Source organism: Lynx rufus, unplaced genomic scaffold (assembly GCF_022079265.1).
Source record: "Lynx rufus isolate CCGP_SWC_20201006 ecotype Redwood Valley unplaced genomic scaffold, mLynRuf1.p SCAF_12, whole genome shotgun sequence".
NCBI lineage: Eukaryota > Metazoa > Chordata > Mammalia > Carnivora > Felidae > Lynx > Lynx rufus.
Window position 1 is genome coordinate 18,951,495 of NW_025814826.1, and position 25,260 is coordinate 18,976,754.

General features: G+C 37.1%; 1 protein-coding gene across 2 annotated transcripts in view; it reads right to left on the reverse strand.

Moving 5' to 3' along the window:
- Positions 1 to 15,429, reverse strand: part of MYBL1 (MYB proto-oncogene like 1) — a 42,593-nt gene extending 27,164 nt beyond the window's left edge. For both annotated transcript variants that reach the window (XM_047073992.1, XM_047073991.1), the window contains exons 1-5: positions 15,226 to 15,429; positions 5,514 to 5,619; positions 5,106 to 5,177; positions 2,592 to 2,684; positions 740 to 960 (exon numbers count right to left, since the gene is read on the reverse strand). In XM_047073992.1, coding sequence (XP_046929948.1) covers positions 740 to 960; positions 2,592 to 2,684; positions 5,106 to 5,177; positions 5,514 to 5,619; positions 15,226 to 15,245 — 512 coding nt within the window. In that variant the 5' untranslated portion in view covers positions 15,246 to 15,429. The remainder of the gene's footprint in view (positions 1 to 739; positions 961 to 2,591; positions 2,685 to 5,105; positions 5,178 to 5,513; positions 5,620 to 15,225) is intronic.
- Positions 15,430 to 25,260: the final 9,831 nt, after the last annotated feature.

Sequence of the window (25,260 nt, forward strand, 5' to 3'; positions counted from 1 at the left end):
TTTCCGATTCTGTGTCTCCCTCTCTCTCTGCCCCTCCCCCGTTCATGCTCTGTCTCTCTCTGTCCCAAAAATAAATAAACGTTGAAAAAAAAAAAATTAAAAAAAAAAAGAATTAAATTTTGTCTAATGAACTTTCATAGTTTATTTCAGGCAATGTATTTCCTATTCCCTGGTCTTGTGCATAGAATCTAGTATGAAAGAAATCTCTTCAATTTACATTCTATTCCAACCAGGTTTGTACACAGAAGGTCTGTCTGACTGGCAATGATAAGTAAACAATCTAGAAGTTATTAAATATTCACATAATCGGAAGGTCTATCATTTTACTGCACAAATTACTGCTATAAAATATTTCATTAAGAAAGTAATTCTATTGCTTACACAAAATTTATTACAAATAGGCCCAAAACGTTGCTTGTCTAAATTTCAATTATAAAAGTAATTCTATCCCTCATACAGAATTTATTACAAATAGGCCCAAAAAGTTGCTTGTCTAAATTTATTACAAATAGGCCCAAAAGGATGCTTGTCTAAATTTCAATTATAAAAGTAATTCTATCCCTTATTTATTACAAATAGGCCCCCGAAATAAATAGAATTTATTACAAATAGGCCCCCGAAAATTGCTTGTCTAAAAAAAAAAAATAAAAGTCATGGGGTACTTGCAAATATATTTAATAGTAACATAATAAAGATCAAGTTTAAGTACAAGAAAATGTATATACATTTATATAAGCACCTTCCAGGAAGCAGTTTGGCAATTTCTGCCCAACGATTTCCCAGCCGCTTATGTGCTTCATAGATGATCCTGTCCTCCTCTTCTGTCCAGGAAGATTTCTTTACCTCAGGATTCAGATGATTATGCCATCTTTCTCTACACTGCTTGCCTATTCTTCCTTTCAAATGTTTTGCAATTAAAGACCATCTTTTCGGCCCATATTTCTGAACTAATTCAATAACCTAAGAAACAGAAAAAACAAAGTTTAAAAAAGCAATACCTTTTTAAAAGTTTATTCATGGGGATGCAATGTACAGCACAGTGACTATAGTTAATACCGTAATGCAGGGGCGCCTGGGTGGCTCAGGGGGTTAAGCATCTGACTTCAGCTTAGGTCATGATCTCACAGTTCGTGAGTTCAAGCCCCACATCAGGCTCTTCACTGACAGCTCAGAGCCTGGAGCCTGCTTCGGATTCTGTGTCTCCCTCTCCCTCTGTCCCTCCCCTGCTCATGCTATGTGTCTCTCTCAAAAATAAATAAACATTAAAAAAAATTAAAAATAAATAAAAACTATACTGTAATGCACATCTGAAAGTTGTTAGATCTTAAAAATTCTCATCACAAGAAAAAAAATTTTTTAACTATATATGATGACAGATGCTAACTAGAATCCTTGTTGTGATTATTTAGCAATACAAACCAAGAGCAAATCATTATGTGGTACACTTGAAACTACTATAGTGTTACATGTCAATTTAACATGACACAGTGAGAATACATCTCAATTTGAAAAAGCATTACCTTGATAGAATTTTAAAACATAACTCAAGAATACTATTTCTTTTAAATGCATTAAATCCAAACCACAACTACTAATTGTTAAGTTTATTTAAGTTACTAATAAGTTAACTAATAAATACTAATTCAGCATTGGCCAAGTACAAAAGTTTACCTCAAACTTATCTAAAATACAATGTGCTAATTAAAGTGACTTGTAAGTTAAAATGTTATCACTGAAAATCAATTTAACGGTAAAAATGTTGAGACTTATAGATTTTCTACTCTTTCTTTAAAAAAAGCTTCAGTTGGAGGCCAAATAAATCAGTTTGGAAACAAGAAGGATCTACAAAGTTATTGTCTTCTCATTTATTCCTTTCTCATACTAAAAGGATACAGAACACACATTCTAAAACCTATCACTGACCATCAAGTAAATCTTACCAGTTCTGAGCCTAGTAAACTTTTTTTTTTTCCCTTGAGTGGCAGGAAAAAATGCTCTAATTCCTCAACCCTATTAACAACATTTCTGCCATAAAGAGCATGAACTAAAGCCAATTCCTAGCGGAGGGCAGCAACTTTCCCATTCTTCTCAGTCTTTTATAAAACAAACAATTACCTTAATATCGAAATCACCAAACCTTTTAGAAATACAGTGCTCTGGTATCTATCTTATTTTGGGGCACATTATAGGTCAAGAGGGAAAGTTAAGAATGACTTCCTCACATATCATGTTATCAGATAAAATTAAAATTAAAATTAAAATTAAATTAAATTCTGTTTTTTAAAATGTTAACTCAATTTTCAACAAGCTATACCCTAAATGTTACTAACCTAAGCTCTAAATAAGATAAATAAGCTAATAACATTTTTCCTTCTGTAAACTAAACTCACAAAGAAAAGCTATATATATTATACTTGGTTTGACTCAATTCAGAAAAACTGTATTTCAAGACATTCAACTTTCAATTCTTCTACAAGCAGCAACCAAATCAAAGTGATTTAAACATAACCTTTGTGACAAAACAATATATTAGGAAGAAAAAAAAAGCCAATCCACCTACACAGTGAGAATAAAATATATGAACATGTTACCCTCTGATCTTCTTCTTTAGTCCAGGGACCCTTTATCAATTCTGGATTTAAAACTTTCTGCCATCGATGCTGGCACTGAAAATCTGAACGATTCTGAAAGAATTGATAATTTTGTTATTAAACAATTGTCTTCCAGAAAGCAAGTCAGCCTAAACTCAAGAAGAAAGTCTTCAAGAATAATGCATTCAATAACATTCTTTAAACTGTAATATTTATCTTATATGCCTGTGTCTCAATTCATTTTTAAATTAAAGTCTCTGGCAGGGCTTAGACTATATATTTTTAAGTATATATCTCTACACTGTGCCTTATAACACAGATACTGCCATGAAGAAATGTATCTGAGCACTTGGGTGGCTCAGTCGGTTAAGTGTCTGACTTCAGCTCAGGTCATGATATCACAGTTTGTGGGTTTGAGCCCCATGTAGGGCTCTGTGCTGACAGCTCGGAGCCTGGAGCTTGCTTTGGATTCTGTGTCTCCCTCTCTCTGCCCCTTCCCCATCTGCATTCTGTCTTTCTCTCTCAAAAATAAATAAACATTAAAAAAAATGTATCTAAGATTGAGAAATAAAAGAGAGTAAACAGAAAACTATACAAAATAGACAAATGAACTCAAATAGCACAGCAGTCTGGATTCATACAGTACAGCAGTACTTAACTCTATACAATTTAAAAACCCCCAAAGGCATTACTAGGCCACTGCATGGTACTTAAAGGATTTTTATACATGATGACCTCCAAGTTATCAAGAAAAAACTAGAGGCGCCTGGGTTATTCAGTCGGTGGGGCATCTGACTTCGGCTCAGGTCATGATCTCGCAGTCCATGAGTTCAAGCCCCACATCGAGTTCTGTGCTGACAGCTCAGAGCCTAGAGCCTGCTTTGGATTCTGTGTCTCCCTTTCTCTGCCCCTCCCTGCTCACACTGTGTGTGTGTGTCTCTCTCTCTCTCAAAAATAAACATTAACTCCTATGTATAATAAATAATAATAATAATAATAATAATAATAAAACAGTTAACTTCATGAATGACAAAAATATTAGAAGTATATAAAGGGATAAATACAAATACTTTGTTTACCAGTCACTGCCTTTGTGTCTAGTGGGTCTCAAGTTATTTTTATTTAAACTGAGTTTCTTGGGGCACCTGGGTGGCGCAGTCGGTTAAGCGTCCGACTTCAGCCAGGTCACGATCTCGCGGTCTGTGAGTTCGAGCCCCGCGTCAGGCTCTGGGCTGATGGCTCAGAGCCTGGAGCCTGTTTCCGATTCTGTGTCTCCCTCTCTCTCTGCCCCTCCCCCGTTCATGCTCTGTCTCTCTCTGTCCCAAAAATAAATAAATGTTGAAAAAAAAATTAAAAAAAAAAATAAAATAAAATAAACTGAGTTTCTTCATTTATGGCTTCAAAACATCAATGCTGATCCATTTTTAAGGCTATCATTTTCTTCAAAATAATCAGACTGCTCCTGTATGTGCTTGTAGCATTTCTTTGTTCACTTCATTTGCTGCTATACCCTCAAGTTAAACTGGTAAACCTAATATAAATAACTTTTCTAATTTAGTTTCCATTTATCTAACACCTGCTAAATGTCAGGAAATATGCCCAACATCCTATATGTCATTTCTAATTCTCACAATACTACAAAAACGAGTACTATTATTTACATATTATAGACAAGGAAGCTGAACATCAAAGAAGTTAGTAATTTTTCTAAGAGCAAACAGCTAGTAGAGCTGGCACTTGAATATAGATCAGACTGACTCCAAAACTTACGCACTTTCCATTATCTGGTCTCAATTTTCAGGTTATGTTGAAAAGCATCATAACAATTTAGAAAGAACATAGGTAATCTGATTTCTGATATCCACAGTAGTCAAAACAAATTCAAATGTGACTATTTTGCCTCCCTACCTTTAATGCAGTAAGGAACAAAAGGAATATATGTAAATTATAAATTCATAAATTTTGTAAATTATAAACTTACATACTAATGAATAGCATGTGAATAGTATGTAAATTATAAAATTACATACATACGTATGTATGTAATACAAAATTACATACATACATACTAATGAATAGCATGTGAATAGTATGATGAACGACCAATAAGTAGAATTCTTTTAAAGATCAATAACACCTTAAAATCCAAATAAAGGTTGACAAACTTTCAACAGAGCTTTTTCTGATTTTATTGATTAGGTGCCAAAAGATTTCCATACATTTAACTTCTCTCAGAATGTTTTAACATTTATCAGCAAATATTTATAAAGCCCTACCCAAACCTAGTATTTTCATTTTAGATTAGTAATCTTTTTGGGCCCCTATATAAACTAATTACTAGAAAAATCGGACTTTTTAAGCCTTTGGCCACTATAGGAAGATCAGAAAAACAGAGATGTTTTTAGAAAGGAAACCTAAGTCTAAAATAATGAAGACACATTATTGAAAAACAGCAAATTTAACCCAATAGCTTATGTTATCCATGTTATAAATAGAAGAAAATATTTCACTCACTTGAAGATGACTAGCAATTAGAGTCCAATCATCAGTTCCGTGTTGTTCAACCAACTTCTTTAACTTATCATCCTATTAAAACAGGTGTGAAAATTAGAAAGCTTTCTTTCCTTTGCCTATTCCTCTATTGCTAAATATAGATAACTGTCTAATTCTTTCATGTCATATCTGATGACCAGTAGTAGAAGGATAAGCCACTGTAATACAAGCTCTCCCATTTACTACAGTGTTTCTGTCAGTCTTAACATCATACCACTATTCACACCTCTGGTGGAAGAAAAATATGTGCATATCAGTTGATGAATAGCTTTTCTCATGTTTTGCTTTTCAAGATCTTTAATTCCTTTATTAAATATTATTAACCAATAAGTACAAGTATGAAATTACTAAACCTTATCATGTAATTACCTCATCTCTTGTCCATTTTACTCTGTTCCAGAGTTTCTTCAATCCTTTTTGTTGTGGTACTTCATAATCATGATCAGCATACTGGAGGTCATCATCCTCATCCTCACTAAAAAAACAACAACAACAACAACAAAAAAAAAAACACAATTGTTGGGGCGCCTGGGTGGCTCAGTCGGTTGAGCATTTGACTCTTGATTTCGGCTCAGGTCATGATCTCATGGTTCATGAAATAAAGCCCCTTGATGGGATCCACACTGACAGCATGAAGCCTGCTTGGGATTCTCTCTCTCCCTCTCTCTCCACTGTGTGTGTGTGTCTCTGTCTCTAAATAAATATATAAACTTAAAAAAAAATTGTGAAATCAAGAATTTTATGCAACTTTGTAAATTCAATCATTGAATCTGTGTATACAGGTATGACTGAAGAAGCCACCCAGACTAAAAACATACGTCCCAACAGATTATTCAAGATATAAAAAAGTAAGAGTTATACAATGTAGAGTAGCTATAGTTCTTACTGACACCAGGAGTTGATATGCCATCAGGGGTCAACTGTAGACAAGGAAAGAGTTTATGTCATGCTAAGGAGTTTGACTTTCATTCTTTATTTGACCTTTATCCTAAAGGGTCAAAGGACTTTAAGTAAGGGAGTAAAACACAAATATCTCATGTTTCAGAAAAATCACTGGCAGGATGTAGAGAAATGGAGGAAGACCAATTAGTAATTTTTGATAATAATCCAAGTAAAAAATCATTAGGGCCTGACACTGCTAAGGGTAAAATACAAAACACAGTCACATCCAGGTAAAAGAAACAATGGAAGAAATGATCCATTAACGTTACAATAACAACAAAAAAATTAAAACATGTAGAAATAATATGAATATACAAGATCAAAATATAGTAAACAACAAAACACTATTGTAATATACATTAGATCTGAACAAATGGAAAAACATTCAGACCACATTCCTGGATAGGAACAGAATTACAGATGTCCATTCTCCCTAAAATAATTCATAAATTTAAATTAAATTAAAATACCATTATATTTTCAGAGGAATTTAAACATGCTGATTCTATAGTTCATATGGAAAAGTAAACAAATAGCACTACCCAGTGAAGACATACTGTAGAGAAACAATAAATAAAACAGAATACTACCGGCACACAGATACACAGATCAATGGAAGAGACTAGAACATTCAGAAAAAAACAAAATCCGAATGGGAGTTCGGTAAATTTTAACAGTAACATATCAAATCAGTGGTGTGAAGATGGATTTTTCAATAAATGGTAAGGCAGAGGGTAACAAATTTTAAAAACAAACTTTGAGGGGCGCCTGAGTGGCTCAGTTGGTTGAGCATCCGACTTCGGCTCAGGTCATGATCTCATGGTTCGTGAGTTCAAACCCTGCATCAGGCTCTGTGCTGACAGCTTGGAACCTGGAGCCTGCTTCGGATTCTGTGTCTCCCTCTCTCTCTGACCCTTCCCAGCTCATGCTCTGTCTCTCTCTCAAAAAATAAATAAATAAATAAATAAATAAAATTAAAAAATAAAAAATAAAAAAAAATTTAAATACAAACTTTGAGTCCTACTTTAAAATAAAAAACTTTAGATGAAGCAAATATATTTTAAAAAAAACGAAACTGTAACAATACTATTTAAAAAAAAATAGGGTAGGCCTGGGCACCTGGCTGGCTCAGTCAGAGAAGAGTGTGAGTTTTAGTCCCATGTTGAGTGTAAAGATTACTTCAATAAACAAAATTTAAAAAAATAGGGTAGGGGAGGCTGGGTGACTCCATTGGTTAAGCATTGGACTCGATTTCAGCTCAGGTCATGATCTCATTTAATTTTGTGGGATTGAGCTCCACACAGGGCTCTGTGCTGACACCACAGAGCCTGCTTGGGATTCTTTCTCCCTTGCTTTCTGCCCCTCTCCTTCCCCTGTGTGAACACGTACACTAATGCACACACACATTCTCTCTCCCAAAATAAATAAATAAACTTAAAAAAAAAATAGGGTAGAATTCCATCTTTTTATATCCTTGAGTAGAACAGATCTAAATATAACAAAATCAAGAAACCATAAAAGAATAAACCAACGAAGGTAGTAATAGTGGCAACAATAAGAAGTGCATGAAAATGACAAATATGAAAAAAGTAGAAAAAGATTTTGCAAGGACTCAATGACTCCAAAATTTCTGGCTTTGGGAGCATAAACAGAGCTATCCACCAAGATAAAGAATAGAAGGAAAAACAGAACTTTGGGAGGGAGAAGAGAATGGGGAGTCTCAGGCAGTTTTGGACTGGCTAATTTCAAGGCACTTGAGAAATATATAAGAGGAGATATCTAGAATAGCACAGTCCAATAGAAATATAATGCAGCCATATATGTAATTTCCTAGTAGCCACATTTTAAAAATAAAAACATGTCAAAATAATGTTATGTTATTTAATACATTAAAAATTATCACATAATCAACATAATCATGAGCTACTTTACATTCCTTTTTTCTTACTAAAGAAAATCTAGTGTGTATTTTATACTTAGAGTACATTGCAATTCAGACTAACCACATGTCAACAGCTCAATAGCCACATGTGGGAAGTGGCTATCCTATGGGCAGAGCAAATCTAGAAGGCAACTAAGCCCAATATCTTCAGCTCAGGTAGGAGGCCTAGGGTAGACACATAGTTTTGACAGTCACCAGCATACAGAGAACAATTAAGGCCATGAGAGCACAAATCCCCAGAAGAGAGGGCAGGTCTTTATGATAAACTGAATCAGAAGACTTTGAGTAGCTAGAGGACTGAATACAGTCATGAGCATCTGATAATAACAAGAGCTAATATTTATTTAAACTTTCTAAGTACCAGACATTAGGTCGTCTATGAAATTTCTCTCTTAAAACCCCACAACAACCCCAAGAAGAAAATATTATTATTCCCATTTTACATAATAGGGAGCCTTGACTTAGAAAATTAACTTCTTGCCCTTAGTTATGCCAAACACAGCATGACTGAACTCCAAAATCCACTACTTAACCACTATACTACCACATAATAGAAAAACAGGGAAGAAGCTGGAAGACACCAAAGACACCAGAAGAACCAGGTTCTAGTTACAACTTTACTTATTTTGCATCCTTGGACATATTAACCTCTTAGGGCTTTAGTTTACCTGTTTGTGAAATGAGCACCTACCTGATAGTGCTTCATTAAGGATAAAATTAAATGAAAAAACACATAAAATACCTCATATAGGATTGTGGCACAGAGAGGTAGTTCAACATTAGTATTATGTGCATAGGCTGAATGACCAGCAATATCCGTGATTATTTCTATTTCAACTCTTTTCCAAAAATTCACTCAGATTTCAAACAGTTAACGTTTGATGATTTGTTTAATCTCAATGTAATATATTTAAGAACATGTGGGCAGTTCCTAATATCTACAGTTTAGTTCTTACAAAACTGAAAAATGGAGGCCTAGATTTAACATATACTGTCTACGGATTCTTTGCAGGAACTTGATTTCCCTTGATTTGTCACTTCTATAGGACCAAAAGTCTTCATATCTGACCAAGCAAGACTCCAAGAACCCCAAGTCCCCTACCTATATAGCTATCTATCTCTGCTTCGGTTCAATACATTTCAACATTCCAATGCTCTCTCACTAAGGCCAGTGTCTATTTGTAACATTAATCTGCCAGTCCCACTTTCATATATGCTTGTTTTGTTGAACTAATCTGAAAATAAAAGTTTAAAAAAATAAATACCTGTTATTTGCTGCCATCTTCAGCTATCAGAAATATCACCTGATTAGCCAAGATGAAATTGTTACAATGGAGATGGTTCAGGATCCAACGACTTCATAAATTTCTAAGGCTACCAAATCAGATAAACACCATATTGAGGCTTTCTGTCCCATTTGTATATATTCATGGCATCTACCCTTCCTTTTTAATGCTCATCACATATGACCTTCCCAACCAAATAATAAGTTCAGGAGTGCAAAGACCATATCTGATACATTGACCTCTCTGCACAAACACAGTACCTATAATATTTGTAAAATTAATGATTATTGAATGATCTTCCTTACTTTTACCTCCTCCAAGTACTCTGTATCCCAAAATTACCTCACTCCCTTCCAATCCAATCAAAATTTCCACCTCTCTCAGTACAACTGACCTCAAGTGGATATGAGAAAGAACACTTTTTTCTTTTTTTAACAAATGAAAATATCTTTAGGAGAAGGTGAAAGGCATTCCCATTTATTAAAAAGGACTTTCAAAATCCAAATGCACTTCCAAGTGGTAGAATTTTAATTGTTTGCTGAAACAAAATATTCAGTACAGAATGGGTTCTTTAGGGTATCTACTAATATTGCCTAACCTTTCCTAAAACTGTCCCTACCAACACTGACACTTCCTGCCATCCCAAAGAGCCCTCAGTCATGCTTTTCACAGCTTCCCCTCTTTCTTCCCTCCCCTCAGATCCCAACAGCTTCCACAATAGCATGTTTGAGACTGCTTTTTAAAATTGGGTTATTTCTGGATCAAAACAATATTTAATTTGGGGACCTGCCTATATAAATCTTGAGTATTCAAAAAAATATCTACATCACATCTGTACAAAATTCACCATGGGTTCTTATCAAAATATTTTAAGTTAAGGATAAGAGTCTAAAGATGTTACTTGGGTCAAAAGACTAGTGTGCAAGCAGCAGTTTTCTTAAACTTGTTCAACTTTAAGATTCTGCCTCATTTTTTAACCATATACTTGATTTGTGAGAAATTTCTATTTCTACATGCGGTTTCATTCTCTGTTTTGCATCAGCATGGTCATCAGTTTCAGACAGAGTTATACAGCCCAATGTTCAGGAAGCTGGGTTTTTTGAGTGGGTTAGTGTGAGGGAGGATTAAAGTAGAATTCTTAGAATCATCTCTCTACCACTGGGACTTTCCTAGAGTCTATCCACCCAGCTACTTCTTAGTTTTAGCATAAAGTTATTTCTATATTAGTTAAGTAATTGTTAAAGGATGATGTAACTTTTAAATAAGTGTGACAGAATAAGATCCTAGAAAATTATCAATATCACTAGCTACAACAGAATGATGCCTGAGAGTGCCTACAATTTGCCAAGAAAAAAGGGAAGGGATAAAACTCCACAAATAATCTCACCAACATCCCACTTTCACCATTTAACAGTAAAAAAGTTCCATTGCTTAATAATGGTTAGATACCATCAAAACAAATCCGTTCTATTTTTCTGCTTTTCAATGTCTTCCTTTAGCATTTCTATATTATAGCAATCGATAATGATAATAACTAAATAAAATCAACTCCCTACCTTATAAACAAATAAGCCATTTTTAATCTAGAGTGACTGATCTAGAAGACAGCAAAATGGGTGAAATTATTGGTCCTGTCACAAAGCAAAAATAGAAGAGGAATTTGGTTTCTGAATCTTCACCCAGGACTTGGTTTCCAAAATTACTCTTCCAGTTCTATTTTTTAAGTCAAAGAAAATATTTATTCTATAACTGTCTAATACATAAGCTAAGCACTACATTAAAATGAAAAGGTTTTTTTTTTTTTAATTATGAATGAACAGTGATTAGGATGAGTATTAAACAGCAAAATGAAATGCATGCACACATACACACATAAATACTATGACTCATTAGGCCAGGAAAATGGCTAAGAATAACTCTACACTAGGCATGAGCTAATAGGATATTACAGTCATAACTTACCCTGTGAAATAATACACAAACTATTCTTGACAATATTAACACAAAATACTTGACAATATTAAGATAAAACATTAGGGAGAAGTTCAATTTTAAAGGACATTAATTATCTCACCTAAAAAGAGTAATAAAAGGTACTGAAAGGAAGAACTTGAGAATTTTTTAAAATTTACTTTTATATGAAAAGAAACTACTGGTTTGAAATTAGAGATATATCAAGTTCTTTAAATTGGCTCTAATAAAATCACTTCAAATTGATCATATTTTAAGTCATGAACTGCATCAAATCTGAAATTTTTATCAAAATCCAAAATTATATCTTTATTATACTGTCTTAACAGGGTAATTCTGTATTTTTTAAAAAGTCCAATTGAATTCAAGGTATGAAAATTTACCAGGTTGATTTAATAAAGTGAAATCAGGCCACCCAGTGGTTAATATTATGTACTGCATACATGAATATTTTATTTCCAAACATAGGCTGCAAGCTAGCATCATTATAGTAAGACAAAATTGACTTCATTTGACCATTACTAATAGCAATACTGAAATAAATACTGAAGGGAATTTTACCTAGCTATTCATAAATGAAAATAATGAGAGAATTTTTCTATTTTATTCCATTAGTGTATATATTTTTAAATGAGCAAGGATGATTACAAAAGGGTTCAAAACAGGATATATATTAAATCTAGAAATTACCATACAGACCATAAAATCCAACCCCCTATAAAACAGATTTAAAAACCTGGATATAGAGTTTACTTGCTTTCCTAAAACAATATTGCTAGTTAATGACAAAGCTGATTAGAAAATCAGTTCTCATACTTCAGTATTCTTTTCACCCATAATACTCATTTTGCTGGAAACAACATAGTAAAATTGCTTCCCCTCACACACATACATAACCACTGAAAAACATTTTCCAATGCAAAATCTGGCTTTTACCTTTATCAAGTGTATATATCTGAATCTGTTACTACTTAAATAGGTCTTCTAGGTTCTAAATGACATTTTTTAAAGTTTATTTAAGGGTAGCCCTGGCTTTTAAAAACTAAAATTAATTACTTAATACATAATGATGCTTAAAAATCAAACACGTGTTGAGGCACGTGGGGGCTCAGTTTGTTGAGCTTCCGACTTCGGTTCAGGTCATGATCTCACAGTTAGTGGGTTTGAGCCCCCGTAGGGCTCTGTGCGGACAGCTCAGATCCTGGAGCCTGCTTCGGATTCTGTGTCTCCCTCTTTCTCTCCCCTACCCCATTCACACTCTGTCTCTGTCTCTGTCTCTCAAAAATAAATAAACATTAAAAACAATTTTTTTAATCAAATACATGTTAGTAACAGATATGCCAATTGGTATTGCCTGTAAAATATATCATTAAACCCCCCAGTGGGATCTAAAACTATTTAAAGTCACATTAAATGAGCCTTTTCCTTTATGTAAATCTAGTTCAGAGACACTACAGCAATCTTAAACAAAAAGCAAAAGAGCCAACATCCTTCAGTTGTTTCAACCTGAGGTATCAGTTTTTTTACTCTTTTTTTCCCCATATCATACAGAAAAAGTATACTACAGAATTTATGCCCATAGTCTTATGTAAATCATTTATACAGCAAAGTACAGTTTTTGCTCAAATACTTAAATAGTTGTATAGGGGAGATCTTAAATTGACTAAATTATTTCCTTTCTCATTCAACTATAAATTAAGTTCATATTTATTATTGAGATATTTAGCCAAGAGACATGAGACTACACTTTGCTCAACAAATAATTTCTCCTTCAAAACATTTCACATTCTATTCTCTTCTAAGATAAAAAAGACATATTTTCATAAATAAGCAATATAATTTAGAGTATGAAACATTCAAGTATGAAGACCCTAAGAAATACACCACACAGAGATGATAATTTCTCACCACATCCTCTACCTCTACGCTCCCATAGGGAACACAGCTTCACCCCACCACATTTAGTTACTCCAGCCTTATGACTTTTTAACTCATTCTACAATACATTTCAATTCATACAGCTGACAAGGAACAAAAGTCAACAGTACAATTAATGTTTAGATTTCAGGGCTCACAGTACCGCCAATAAAAGAAAATAACCTACACAGGCAAATTAGTCATTAAATCACTTCTCCTTTCTTAGTCTATTATTATTAAGCATACAAAAACTATGAAAAGAACAGACAAAATCAACCAGAGAGGGCAGGGTTCTGACATTCAAGCATCCCTGTCTAACCATAACTAAATGCTGATGATAGCATTAGCTAAGACATTCTTTCAAATAAGATTAACATCAATAGTGATAGGTAGATAATACCACACAATAAATATAAACAAACTTCCATTACTGAGTTGACATAGTCAAGTGTCACCTTGCTTAATGAAGTTACTTTATTTTTAAAATTCTGCATATTTAAAAATCCAAAAGAAAAGGCCTAAACGAGTTCCTCAGTAATTATAATTATAGGAGCTTTTAATATTGATTGTTTTTGAAGATTAGGAAGTTAATTAGAGCAGCAATTCTCACCTGGGTGATTTCGCCCCCCAGCTTTCAAAACGCATTTGATAATCTCTGGAGACATATGATTGCCACAACTGGGGGAAACAGGGTGTTATTGGCATCTACTGGGTAGAGGCCAGGGATGCTGTTAAACATACTACAAAGCACAGGACAGCCCCCCCCCCACCCCCAAAGAATCATCTAATCCAATATATCAATAGTGACAAGGCTGAAAATCCTATTCTAGAGGTGGGTTTATGCATGTGTATGTGTATATTTGTTCCACCTCAAGAGTTTGACCTATACTGTACTTGCCACAAAATAACAGTCTAACAAGGACGTAATCATATATTTCATGTTGATTTCTGCGAAAATACCGTACATACAGCAGATACTTAATAAATGAACAAGGCAGCAAATATTATGTGTCGCTATTGCCAGTTTTTAACAGAAATCTGCAATGAGTGAATCCTAGTACTAAATTCCAAGTTTGGAAATACATCTCTCATTAAGACTTTAAGGTTGTGGACCTAGATAAAGAAAGCCATTTGTAAACCCTACCAAACATCTTTTAAGGTTTATTTAATAATAGTGACAAAAGACACCCTAGTTTTGTGCCATCTAAGTGGTTACTACACACAGTTTAGGTGTAGCTACTATAGCAACATATAAATAAAAATTAGATGAGTAAACTCCTCCTAGCAAGTTTCCAACAAAAAAATATGCCCTACCTCTGGGCAACACTTAGTTACAGTCAGAGCCAAACACGGGCACTAAAAATATTCAGTGAATCAAACATTGTTTTAAGATGAAGCTACTGGTGGTAACAGTGTGACATCTTCCCAACAGAAGATATTAAAAAGATAAACATAAAGTTGAGACACGATAATGGTAAGTACAGAACACGTCAAAACGGTCCTCTCTCATCAGCTATTCCTAAGGGGATTTTCCATACCTGTCAAGGCAGCAAAGATGGCAGAGGAGTCCCAGCGCAGGTTTATCACATAGTTCCTATTTTAATTGGTACAGTAGTTCAGAAAAAAGTCTCGCCGAATACCATTTTTTCAAGTCCGGGCTGTACACTAGCACTTCTACGTGCGCAGGGTACTCCCTAAAAGCGCACAGACTTACCTGGCAAGAAACTCCGACCAAGAAGCGGCTGTGCGAGATTGGAGTCTGGACGTGCGCTGTGGGGAGAATCAACTCAAAAGAGCAACCTGACCATTTGTTACTCACTTTCTGCGCCTTAAACATAGTGGTCCCCAACTCTCCACAAGTCACGGCTGAGATCCAGCCAGCCGGGCCGAAGCGGCTGCGGAGCAGCGGGAAGCAAAACCTCTGCCCTAGCTGGGGAGGGCCTGATGGGGACGCACTGGGAAAAGGAAGAGAATCTGAGCCGAGACTGTGCCAACAGGCCTGCGTAAAAGGGATGTCACCCACCTGCGCGACCTCTTCGCCATCCTTCAAGTACCGCATAGGCGCGGGCTGGGCGGGGACGCAGTTCAGCCTCCTCCAGCCTCAAGCGAATGTTCCTTGTCCCCGACCCTCCAGCCGCTTCCCTCGCTCCCTCTCCGAGGCGACCGAGAGTGGAACGCACGTCCCCGGCAGGGCAGGACGGAGGGACGGAGGGGCGGACCGCGACCCGCCCCCGGCCCGCAGCGCCACTCCTAGCCCCGGCCCGGCCCGGTCAGGGATGCCCCCAACATGTCAGCAGGCGCGCTCTCGCCCTCCCTCGACCCCTCCCGCCGCCTCTCAGCCTCCTAGCTGCGGTCCGAGCTCAGCTCCGCGGCTGGCGCCGACCCCCACCCTCACCCCGCAGCGAGCAGCTCTGCAGGGCTCGCAGCCTCCTGCAGGGTTTTGTCCGCACCGCCGAATCTCGCGCCCAGCCTCCCTCAAGAGCCGCCGTTTGAATCTGCGCACGCGGCCCCGAACCTCATTGGCTGTAGCGGCCGCACGCGGGGGGACGAGGGCGTGGTGGGGAGAGCGCGCGCGGCTGAGGGCGGGGCTGGGGAGCTGGAAGTCGGGACTGGAACTCGCGGGAGTCGGGGAAGGAGCTGGGAGTCAGGGGGTGGGGCCGCAGACCGGGCTCGCCGGTCCCGCTTTGACAGGACCCGGAGCGCGCCCAGCGCCGCACCGCGCGGGGCCTTCTGGGAAAGCGAGTTCCGGTGCTCGCAGAGGGGCGGGTCCGGAAGCTGCGGTAAGAGTCCAAACTTCCCGGAGTGTGCTGTCAGGGTCTCTGGGGGTTGGGTGGCCCCGCCTAGGCAAGTCCCCACAGTCTTCTCTCAGCCACAGTTCCTCCACTCCGAACTCCTCCGGGTGTATCCCGCCTCATTAGTTTGGAGGCGCGGTCTTCGGACTTGAGACAAATCTAACCATAAAATTTGCGCGGCCGTTATTGCTTAAGCAAAAATGTGAGCTATTTTTGCCCAGACATCATAGCTACTAGAGTAGCGAAGGCTGTGGCAGAAAACTGAATACCAAGAATAAGCAGGAGTGACAGGTGAAAAAAGGTTTTAGCTGGAAAGATGCTTGGCACGGAAAAAGGAAATAATCCAGGTCTGCGTCTGGTCTTGGCAGTGCCTGCCCTTAGCTCGCTCTCTGGGAAGTAATTGATGCGCGATGAAGAAGCCCTGATCCAGGAGAATAATGCAGGAAGACAGGAGCGGACTGGGAGTTTTGCCCGGATAAATGAGTATGGTAGTCAACTGTGGAAAGTGACGGTCTTTCCAGGAGAGACGGAAGAGGGTAGAACCGCACCGAAGGAGCTTCAGCAGTTGTAACTATTCTAAAGGATTCAAGTATGAAAACTAGGAGCTGCTCGGTTCAAATAGTTCAAATAACATTAAAGTAGATTACAGTAACCACTACAAATGGTAAAAGATCCAGATTTGCAAGGTACCATGCTCTACTGCATAGAGCACTAAACCACATGTTAATATTATAACAAACTTACATTTTGCTATTTTGAAATTTTACGCATCAATTTTTGCAAATCAGAGATGCAGGTGCAAATGTGAATTGAAGAAGAGCGTGCATGCACTACTTTCAAAACTTAAAACGCCTTTTTATGTATTAGCTCCTTTTTCTCAAGGTACGGATTTGGGGAAGGTAAAACACCTTTTAAATCATTCCTTATTGTGTTGTTCTTTCACTTTTTAAAAAACTTAATTTAGAAAGTAATGTCATTTGAAAACAGTGTTCTCTGATTTACTCCTGAGTCATACATTACTCGGTTTATTTATATTCTAACAGGAAGCAGAATTTCTGTTATATTTTAGGTTTTTTATACAGAATACATTTTTAGAGTTTGATGGCAGGTATTTTAGATTTTGACAATAAACTAAATACCCATCATTTTAGAGATAGAGAAAAAGGTAATTCCTCAGAAAGATCAGATTGCAAATTCATTTAAATCACTTAGAGAAGGACAAAGTGTACAGTTAAAGTGGTTCACAGTCATTTGAATACATATACTCAAATGTAATTGAGAATTGGTTTGGTTTTTTTTTTTTTTTTAGCGAAACATTTTAAAAGTGTTCTTCTTCAGAGTATATAAGGAGTTTTCAAAACAATTAGGAGGGGAAAAAGCAATGAAAAATGGGCAAAATATTAGAACAGACCCTTCACCAAAAAAGATATACGAAAGGGAAATACACCACTTGAAAAGATGCTTCACATCATTAATCATTAGAGAAATGCAAATTAAAACCTCAGTGAGATACTACCACATAGCTAGAATGAGGGAGGGAAAGGACTGTGCAAGTGTTGGTGAAGGTGAAGATGCTGAGCAAATACAGCTTTCACGCATTGCTGGTAGAAATGCAAATGGAAAAGCCACTTTGGAAAACAAATGTTTACAGTGGCTTTATTTGTAATCACCAAAAACTGCAAACACTCGAAGGGATCTTCTCATTGTCACACTTCTCAATACCAAGAGTTGGTTTTGAATAGCCTGTTAAAGCTTCTCAAGTTGTTCCACTAAAGATATAGGGAATTGTATACCAAGGGAAGATAGATTGGGAACAAGTGTTGGAAATTCCTTTGAAAACTATTTTATCTTTTAAAACTCATATAGGGGTGCCTGGGTGGCTCAGTCGGTTAAGCGTCCAACTCTTGATTTCCCCTCAGGTCATGATCTCATGGTGATGAGATTGAGCCCCACATCTGCTCCATGCTGGGCCTGGAGCCTGCTTAAGATTCTCCCTCTCCCTCTGCCTCCCTCTTTCTCTCAAAAAAAAAAAAAAAACAAAAAAACCTCACATGAAGTTTTCTTTCTACTCCATGACAAATATATTCCTGTTTTCAATTATAAAAATGATTTTTCTTTTTTTTTAATTTTTTTTTTCAACGTTTATTTATTTTTGGGACAGAGAGAGACAGAGCATGAACGGGGGAGGGGCAGAGAGAGAGGGAGACACAGAATCGGAAACAGGCTCCAGGCTCCGGAGCCATCAGCCCAGAGCCCGACGCGGGGCTCGAACTCACGGACCGCGAGATCGTGACCTGGCTGAAGTCGGACGCTTAACCGACTGCGCCACCCAGGCGCCCCTATTTATTTTTTTTTTAATTTTTTTTTTTAACGTTTATTTATTTTTGAGACAGAGAGAGACAGAGCATGAACGGGGGAGGGGCAGAGAGAGAGGGAGACACAGAATCGGAAACAGGCTCCAGGCTCCGGAGCCATCAGCCCAGAGCCCGACGCGGGGCTCGAACTCACAGACCGCGAGATCGTGACCTGGCTGAAGTCGGACGCTTAACCGACTGCGCCACCCAGGCGCCCCTATAAAAATGATTTTTCAAGCATGTACTAATTTACTTTCTTACTCCAAGTCTTTAAATACATTGCTAAATTGCTTCATTAATATTAAATCAGCAGTATGATGCAGCACACTCATCCTTCCCATGGTTATACCAACTTCTTATCCTCCCACAAAGGCCAAATACTCCAAAGCTTTGCTTATGTTAGTTTGAAAAGTTTTTGCTAGCTTAATATACTGAGAGGCTATACTTTTAATAGAGTTGTATCTGTGATTCTCATAGAGTTTTGTCTGTTTTATTTATTGCTAGAGTCCCAGTCCCTAGAATAGTAATATGTTAATATGCTCAAATACAATCACTATACAATGAACAAAACAAAGGCAAATAATAAGCACATGGATAAATATAAAAAGTACAAATTAAGTTTGAAATACCATTTCATGAGTGCTAAGGTTGCAAAATATTTCTAAATCCTGCCAACTAAATTTGAATAATTCCTTGATATTAGTACTGAAGCTGGTATAATCCTTTTGGAAAGCAATACTGAGCAAAAGCCATAAAGATGTGCATAGCCTATGACAGACATTTTATCTTAATATACTGTAATTCAATGTAAGCAAAAAAGTTGTCATTTAGTGCTTATAGTAATATATTACATTAAAACCCCACTTTGGAAGTTTTCACATTTTGAGACTAATTTTTAAAAATTTGTCTAATGTTTATTTATTTTTGAGAGAGACAGAGCATGAGCAAGGGAGGGGTAAAGAGAGAGGGAGACACAGAATCCAAAGCTTGCTCCAGGTTCTGAGCTGTCAGCACAGAGCCCTACACGGGGCTTGAACCTGCAAACTGTGAGATCATGACCTGAGCTGAAGTCAGACACTTAACTGACTGAGCCACCCAAGTGCCCCAGATTTTAAGACTAGTTTAAATGGTTCATCATCAGAGAAGAACAATTATACAGCTAGTAGAAATAGTATAATATTAAGGCAATGCAATTAAATGACTATTACATTACTGGGCCCTTCTAGGTGTTGAGCATACATTCATCTTAGGCAATATTCACAACTTGTATAATTGTAACAATCCTTTGAGGTACGTACTGTTATTTTCATCCACTTTATAAATGGGAAAAATAGTGCACCAAAAGATTAACTTGTCCAAGGGCATATAATGGCAGAACCAAGATTGGAATTAGAAACCAAGCTTCCAGTCACTCTACTACCCTACTATCCATGAGCATTCCAACTATCAGTATAGTATATACTATGGACATAGTATGCTGTAGAGCAAAGAGCTAGTAGCAGAACTGTATGATTAATATGTTATTCGTATACATAAGAACTCAGGGTATGTGTGTATGTGGGTATGTGTCTAACATTATAGAAAATGGTCTATGGACTACACACCACAAACTGTTTAACAGTGTATCACTTTAGAGAAAAGGATGAGATGGGAGAAGGATGGGCTTTAACTTTTTCATTTTATATGTAAAGTGAATGTACTTTTATATTATCTGACTTTTTAAAGCATAAACTCTTGTTTATTTTTTAATTTTAAAAAATGAGCTGCCAATAGAAGGAAATAGTGTAACTATGGTATATAAAACAATATTGATAATGCTAAATAAGTATGCTTTGGCAGAAATGATGAAACAAAATATTATGTGCTCCATCTGAAAACAAAACTCAGATTCAGATATCTTGTAGGGACACCTGGGTGGTTCAGTCAGTTAAGTGTTGGACTCTTGATTTCTGCTCAGGTCATGATCCCAGGGTTGTGGGATTGAGCCTTGCATTGGGCTGTGCACTGAACATGGAGCCTGCTTGAGATTCTCTCTCTCTCCCTTTGCCCCTCTCTCCTGTTCACATGCTCTCTCTCTAAAAAACAAAACAAAACAAAAAAACCCTACATCTTGAATATATAATTGTCTGCTCCAACCTCTCTCTCCCCACCACCAATATATTTTGGTAATCTGTACTTTACTTTTAGGATGCTATTTTAAGTTTGATGGAAATTATAAGTAGAAATCATACTGTTATAAGCAGCTATAGAATTCTTAGTTTGGCTTTTAAAGGTAAAAATAAAAGTCGTTGATCTGCAAGAAAAAAAAAACTAAGAGAAAAAATGTTTTAAAGTGTCCTTATTTCAGGAGATGGGTAGGGGGGATGGATTAAATAGGTGATGGAGATTAAGGAGTGCATTTGTGATGAGCACCGGGTGTTGTATGAAGTGTTGAATCACCATATTGTATACCTGAAACTAATATTACACTCTATGTTAACTAACTGGAATTTAAACAAAAATTAAAAAAAAAATAAGTGTCCCTATTTCAAACCAATATCCTTTGCTCTATTCTTTTGTGGTAAATGGCCACCCAAAGATATCCGTGTCCTAATTCCCAGAACCTGTGAATATAATACCTTCATGGCAAAAGGGACTTTGCAGGTGTGATTAAAATAAGAGTCTTGACCTGGGGAATTCAGTTCGGATTATCCAGGTGGATCCAGTGTAATCACAAGGATCCTTAAGAGTAGAAGAAGGAGGGACACCTGGGTGGCTCAGTCAGTTGAGCATCTGACTTCAGCTCAGGTGATGACCTCACAATTCGTGGCCCAGTGCCATGTCCAGCTTTGTGCGGACAGCATGGAGCCTGCTTCAGATTCTTTGTCTCCCTCTCTCTCTGCCCCTCCCCTGCTTGCTCTCTCTCAAAAATAAACGTTAAAAAAAAAAAAAAAGGAAGAAAGAAGCAGGAGAAAGAGAGAGATTTGGAGATGTTATGTGTTAGCTTTGAAAATGGAGAACAGGGTCATGAGCCAAGGAATGTAAGCAGCCTGCAGGAGCTATTAAATAAATCAAGGAAATGGATTCTCCTCTAGAGCCTCCAGAAAGGAACACAACCATGCTGACACCTTGATTTTAGCCCAGGCAGATTCTTTTGGAACTTCTGACTTCCAGAATTTTAGGATATTAAGTTTTTACTGTTTTAAGCCACTGAGTTTGTGGTAATTAGTTATAGCAACAATAGGAAATTACACCTCTGAAATTTTCAACATTTTTAGCCTGTGGTAATAAAAGTAGTGCTTTCTTTTCAAAAGGTAATCTTTCATGGCATTCAAAATTTAGCACTTATTTACAACAAGCCTAATAACTGAGGGTTCAAAATGAAGAATAGGAACTCCAAATTAGGAGTACTCAGAGCATTAAACAAGAGAAATAATTTACCAGATACCCCAAAATCCTTAAAGCAGGACTATTGCTTATCTATAGGAAACATGACATGTGCCAAGATACGAAGGTTATGTGCTTCTCCTCTTTAATTCTAAGCTTTCTACCTTTTTAATTTTATTAACTTCCACTTTATCAGGGACAATATCTTGTTTTTCTTTTGTTTTTGTTTTTGTTTTTGTTTTCAGCTTCCCCTACTCTCCTGGCTTAGGACATCCAGGAACTCCCAAATGGAACAATGAATTTGGAAGATTTGGAGGGAATTTGTGGTTATTGAAGATCATTACTGGCATTTAGTGTGCCAGTTCTTCTAACAGAAAACTCTTTTCATGTTTGAAACAGTTCTGCACAAGGAAGAATTATCCTGACTTCCATTCAACATTCAACCCACACTAAATGATAAACCTGATTATATTTAAGCCCAGAATCAACTGTTTTTACTTATAAACACAAGTGCACACGTGTTTGGGTCTTTTTGCAGTTTTAAAATACACTGAATATTTCCAGAAGTACAACTACTATGTAAGCCAGAGGAAGGTTGTGTTTTATTTTGTTCAGACTTAATCAAGAGTTGTTTCTCCATTTTAGAAAATCACATCACTGAGGGTAACTCAGCTTAAGGGTTTAAGACAGAAATGGAGCCCACCAATATCTATGTTTCTAGCTATTTTCATAGCGATTCTACGTATATATCAGCTGGATTTTATTATAAATCTCTTCTGTTTCTCCTCCATATTATAGGGAGAACATTAAATTGATTTTTTAAAAATTTGTAAGTTATCTATGAATATCACTTTAGTAGGGTATAAGGAGTAGAGTATATGGTTATAAAAAGGGGACACAGGCTCTGGTAGTTTTGAAAATATTGATCTAAATCGATTCATTCATCCATCTGTCCCTCCCTCCCATAACCCGGTGTCTGCTATCTTCCCTTCTTCCCTTTCAGGCAAACTTCAAAGGTGTCTTGACGTGGCTATCCCATCAGTCTTCAGTCCTAGTGTAATCTAACCTTTACCACCATGCAGTGGAATTGTGTCTGTAAAAGTCACCAAACCCTGTTAAATCCAATGGACACTTGAAGAAAGAAATTCAATTTCATTTTACTTGAACTTACTATAGCATTTGACTTTATTACTTCCTTTTATTTGAAACTTTCACCCTTGTTTTCCGTGACCTCACCTCCATGATTTCCTTACCTCAGACTGTTTTGGAAGTCTCTCTTCTGCCAGCTCCTTAAATGTTCGCATTCTCCCAAATTGCATTTGGCTGTCTTCTCACTGTACACTCTCTTCCTAGACTATCTCATCCACTTCTATGACTTCAGTCATATCCTATGATTTACAGGTCTTCACTTTCAATCCCAACCCTTCTCCTGAACTCCATCTCTCTCCCTCTGGAAGCACTAAACACCCCAAATTCACACTGCCCCAAATGGAATTCACTCCCTTTCTACCAATCTGGAATTACTCCAGTATCCTATTCCAAATTAGTAGGACTACCATCCAGCCTCTCAACTCCTAACCTGAGAGTCTGGATTCACTTTTCACTGTCTCTGAAATATCCTCTCCTTGACATGCCCACAGCCAGTGGGTCAGTTCAGGCTTCCATCTCTCACCAATTATAGCAAGACTTTTTTTTTTTAAATGTTTATTTATTTTTGAGGGAGAGAATGGGAGCTGGGAAGGGGCAGAGAGAGAGAGGGAGACAGAGGATCTGAAGCCAGCTCTGCACTTTAAGACCTCAGAGCCCAATTCAGGGCTCACATTCATGAGTCCCGAGATCATGACCTGAGTTGAAGTTGGACACTTAACCAACCCAGGCACCCCAATTACAGCAAGTCTTTTAACTGATCTCTCATCCTCTAGGCTTGTCCAATTCACTGTATCCTCTCTACTTGGCCACCTGAGGGATTTTTTAAAACACAAATCTGTTAAAATTTTTTTTTCTAATGTTTATTTATTTTTGGGAAAGACAGAGACAGAGCATGAGCATGAGCAGGGGAGGGGCGGAGGGAGAGGGAGAGACACAGAATCCAAGCAGGCTCCAGGCTCTGAGCTGTCAGCACAGAGCCAGACTCAGGGCCAGAACCCACGAATCATGAGATCATGACCTGAGCCAAAGTGAGATACTTAACCAACTGAGCCACCCAGGTGCCCCTAAAACACAAATCTATTTAACTTCTAATGTCTGCCTTGGGAAAGTTTCAACTTCTAGCTGGAGTCTCAAAAAACCCTTCTGATTTTGATATTTGGGATCACCTTGCCTATTTTCGAACTATATTTACTTTTAAAGCAATTATGGCTACAAAACATATTTTGAATAACATTAGGACTTGGCAACATAACAGTAATAGTATAGCTCATAAAAGTTAGGAAGTAGCATGGGAGGAACTCACGATTTATGAGTTCGAGTTCTGCATGGGGTTCTGTGCTGATGGTGTGGAGCCTGCCTGAGATTCTCTCTCTCCCTCTCTCTCTCTGCCCCTCCCCCACTTTCTTTCTCCTCTCAAAATAAACTTTAAAAAAATGAAATAAAAATGAAATAAAATAAAACTGATGGCTCAATAAGACTGAAGTATATTATATGAAGTTAGAAGATGACCTAAAAATGGCAAGGGAATTCATCTTTCATAATGGAGGAATCAAATACTGTCTAACGTTGATAAATCAAGAGATTAGACCTGTTATGGAGGTAACCACCAAAATAGAAATTGTTGATTTAGCAATTGAGATGAAGGAACTGGGTGTCTTTCTATCTAGTTTTGAATTTTTTTTTAGCCAAATACATTCATTGCTTTGAGAATAACTTTTTAAAAAGGAATACAATTAAGGCCCATTTCAATGAAAACTTTTATACTTTTTCAGCTATTGATTTAATTTCTCTAATTATTTCACTGTACCAAAAAATAAATTTAATAACATTGTAAAGTTTATTATACTAAAGACATAGCCAAATCACATGCCATAAGATCACAAAATGAAATAGTCTTAATTTGAAAAGCAAGCTTGGGGGCACCTGGTGGCTAAGTTGGTTAAGCATCAGACTCTTGATTTTGGCCCAGGTCATGATTTCACGGTTTTTGAGTTCGAGCCCCGCGTCAGGCTCTTCCCTATCTGCCCCCTCCCCCAACTCTCTCTCTCCCTCAAGATAAATAAAAAAACACTTTTAAAAATCTTAAAAAAAAAAAAAAAGAAATATTCCAAGTGCAACTTTTACATTGGTTACTAGTCACTTAGGCAGTCCTACTGCTACATGGAAACAGAGGAAATGACAAATACCATGACAGGGCCATGAGAAGCTAGAGGAAGAAATGGAACTAATCTTCCTATAATCCTGGTAATGCTGGAGAAAAAAGCAAATAATTGAGGGTTTCTAGCTCCTAATTTGATTCTTTCTTTACTATTTTGCTAAAATTTTTGTTATACATCCATGCATCTTATACTGGTCATATTCAGTAGCAAAGATACCTTTTAGTTTCAAAGGATAGGC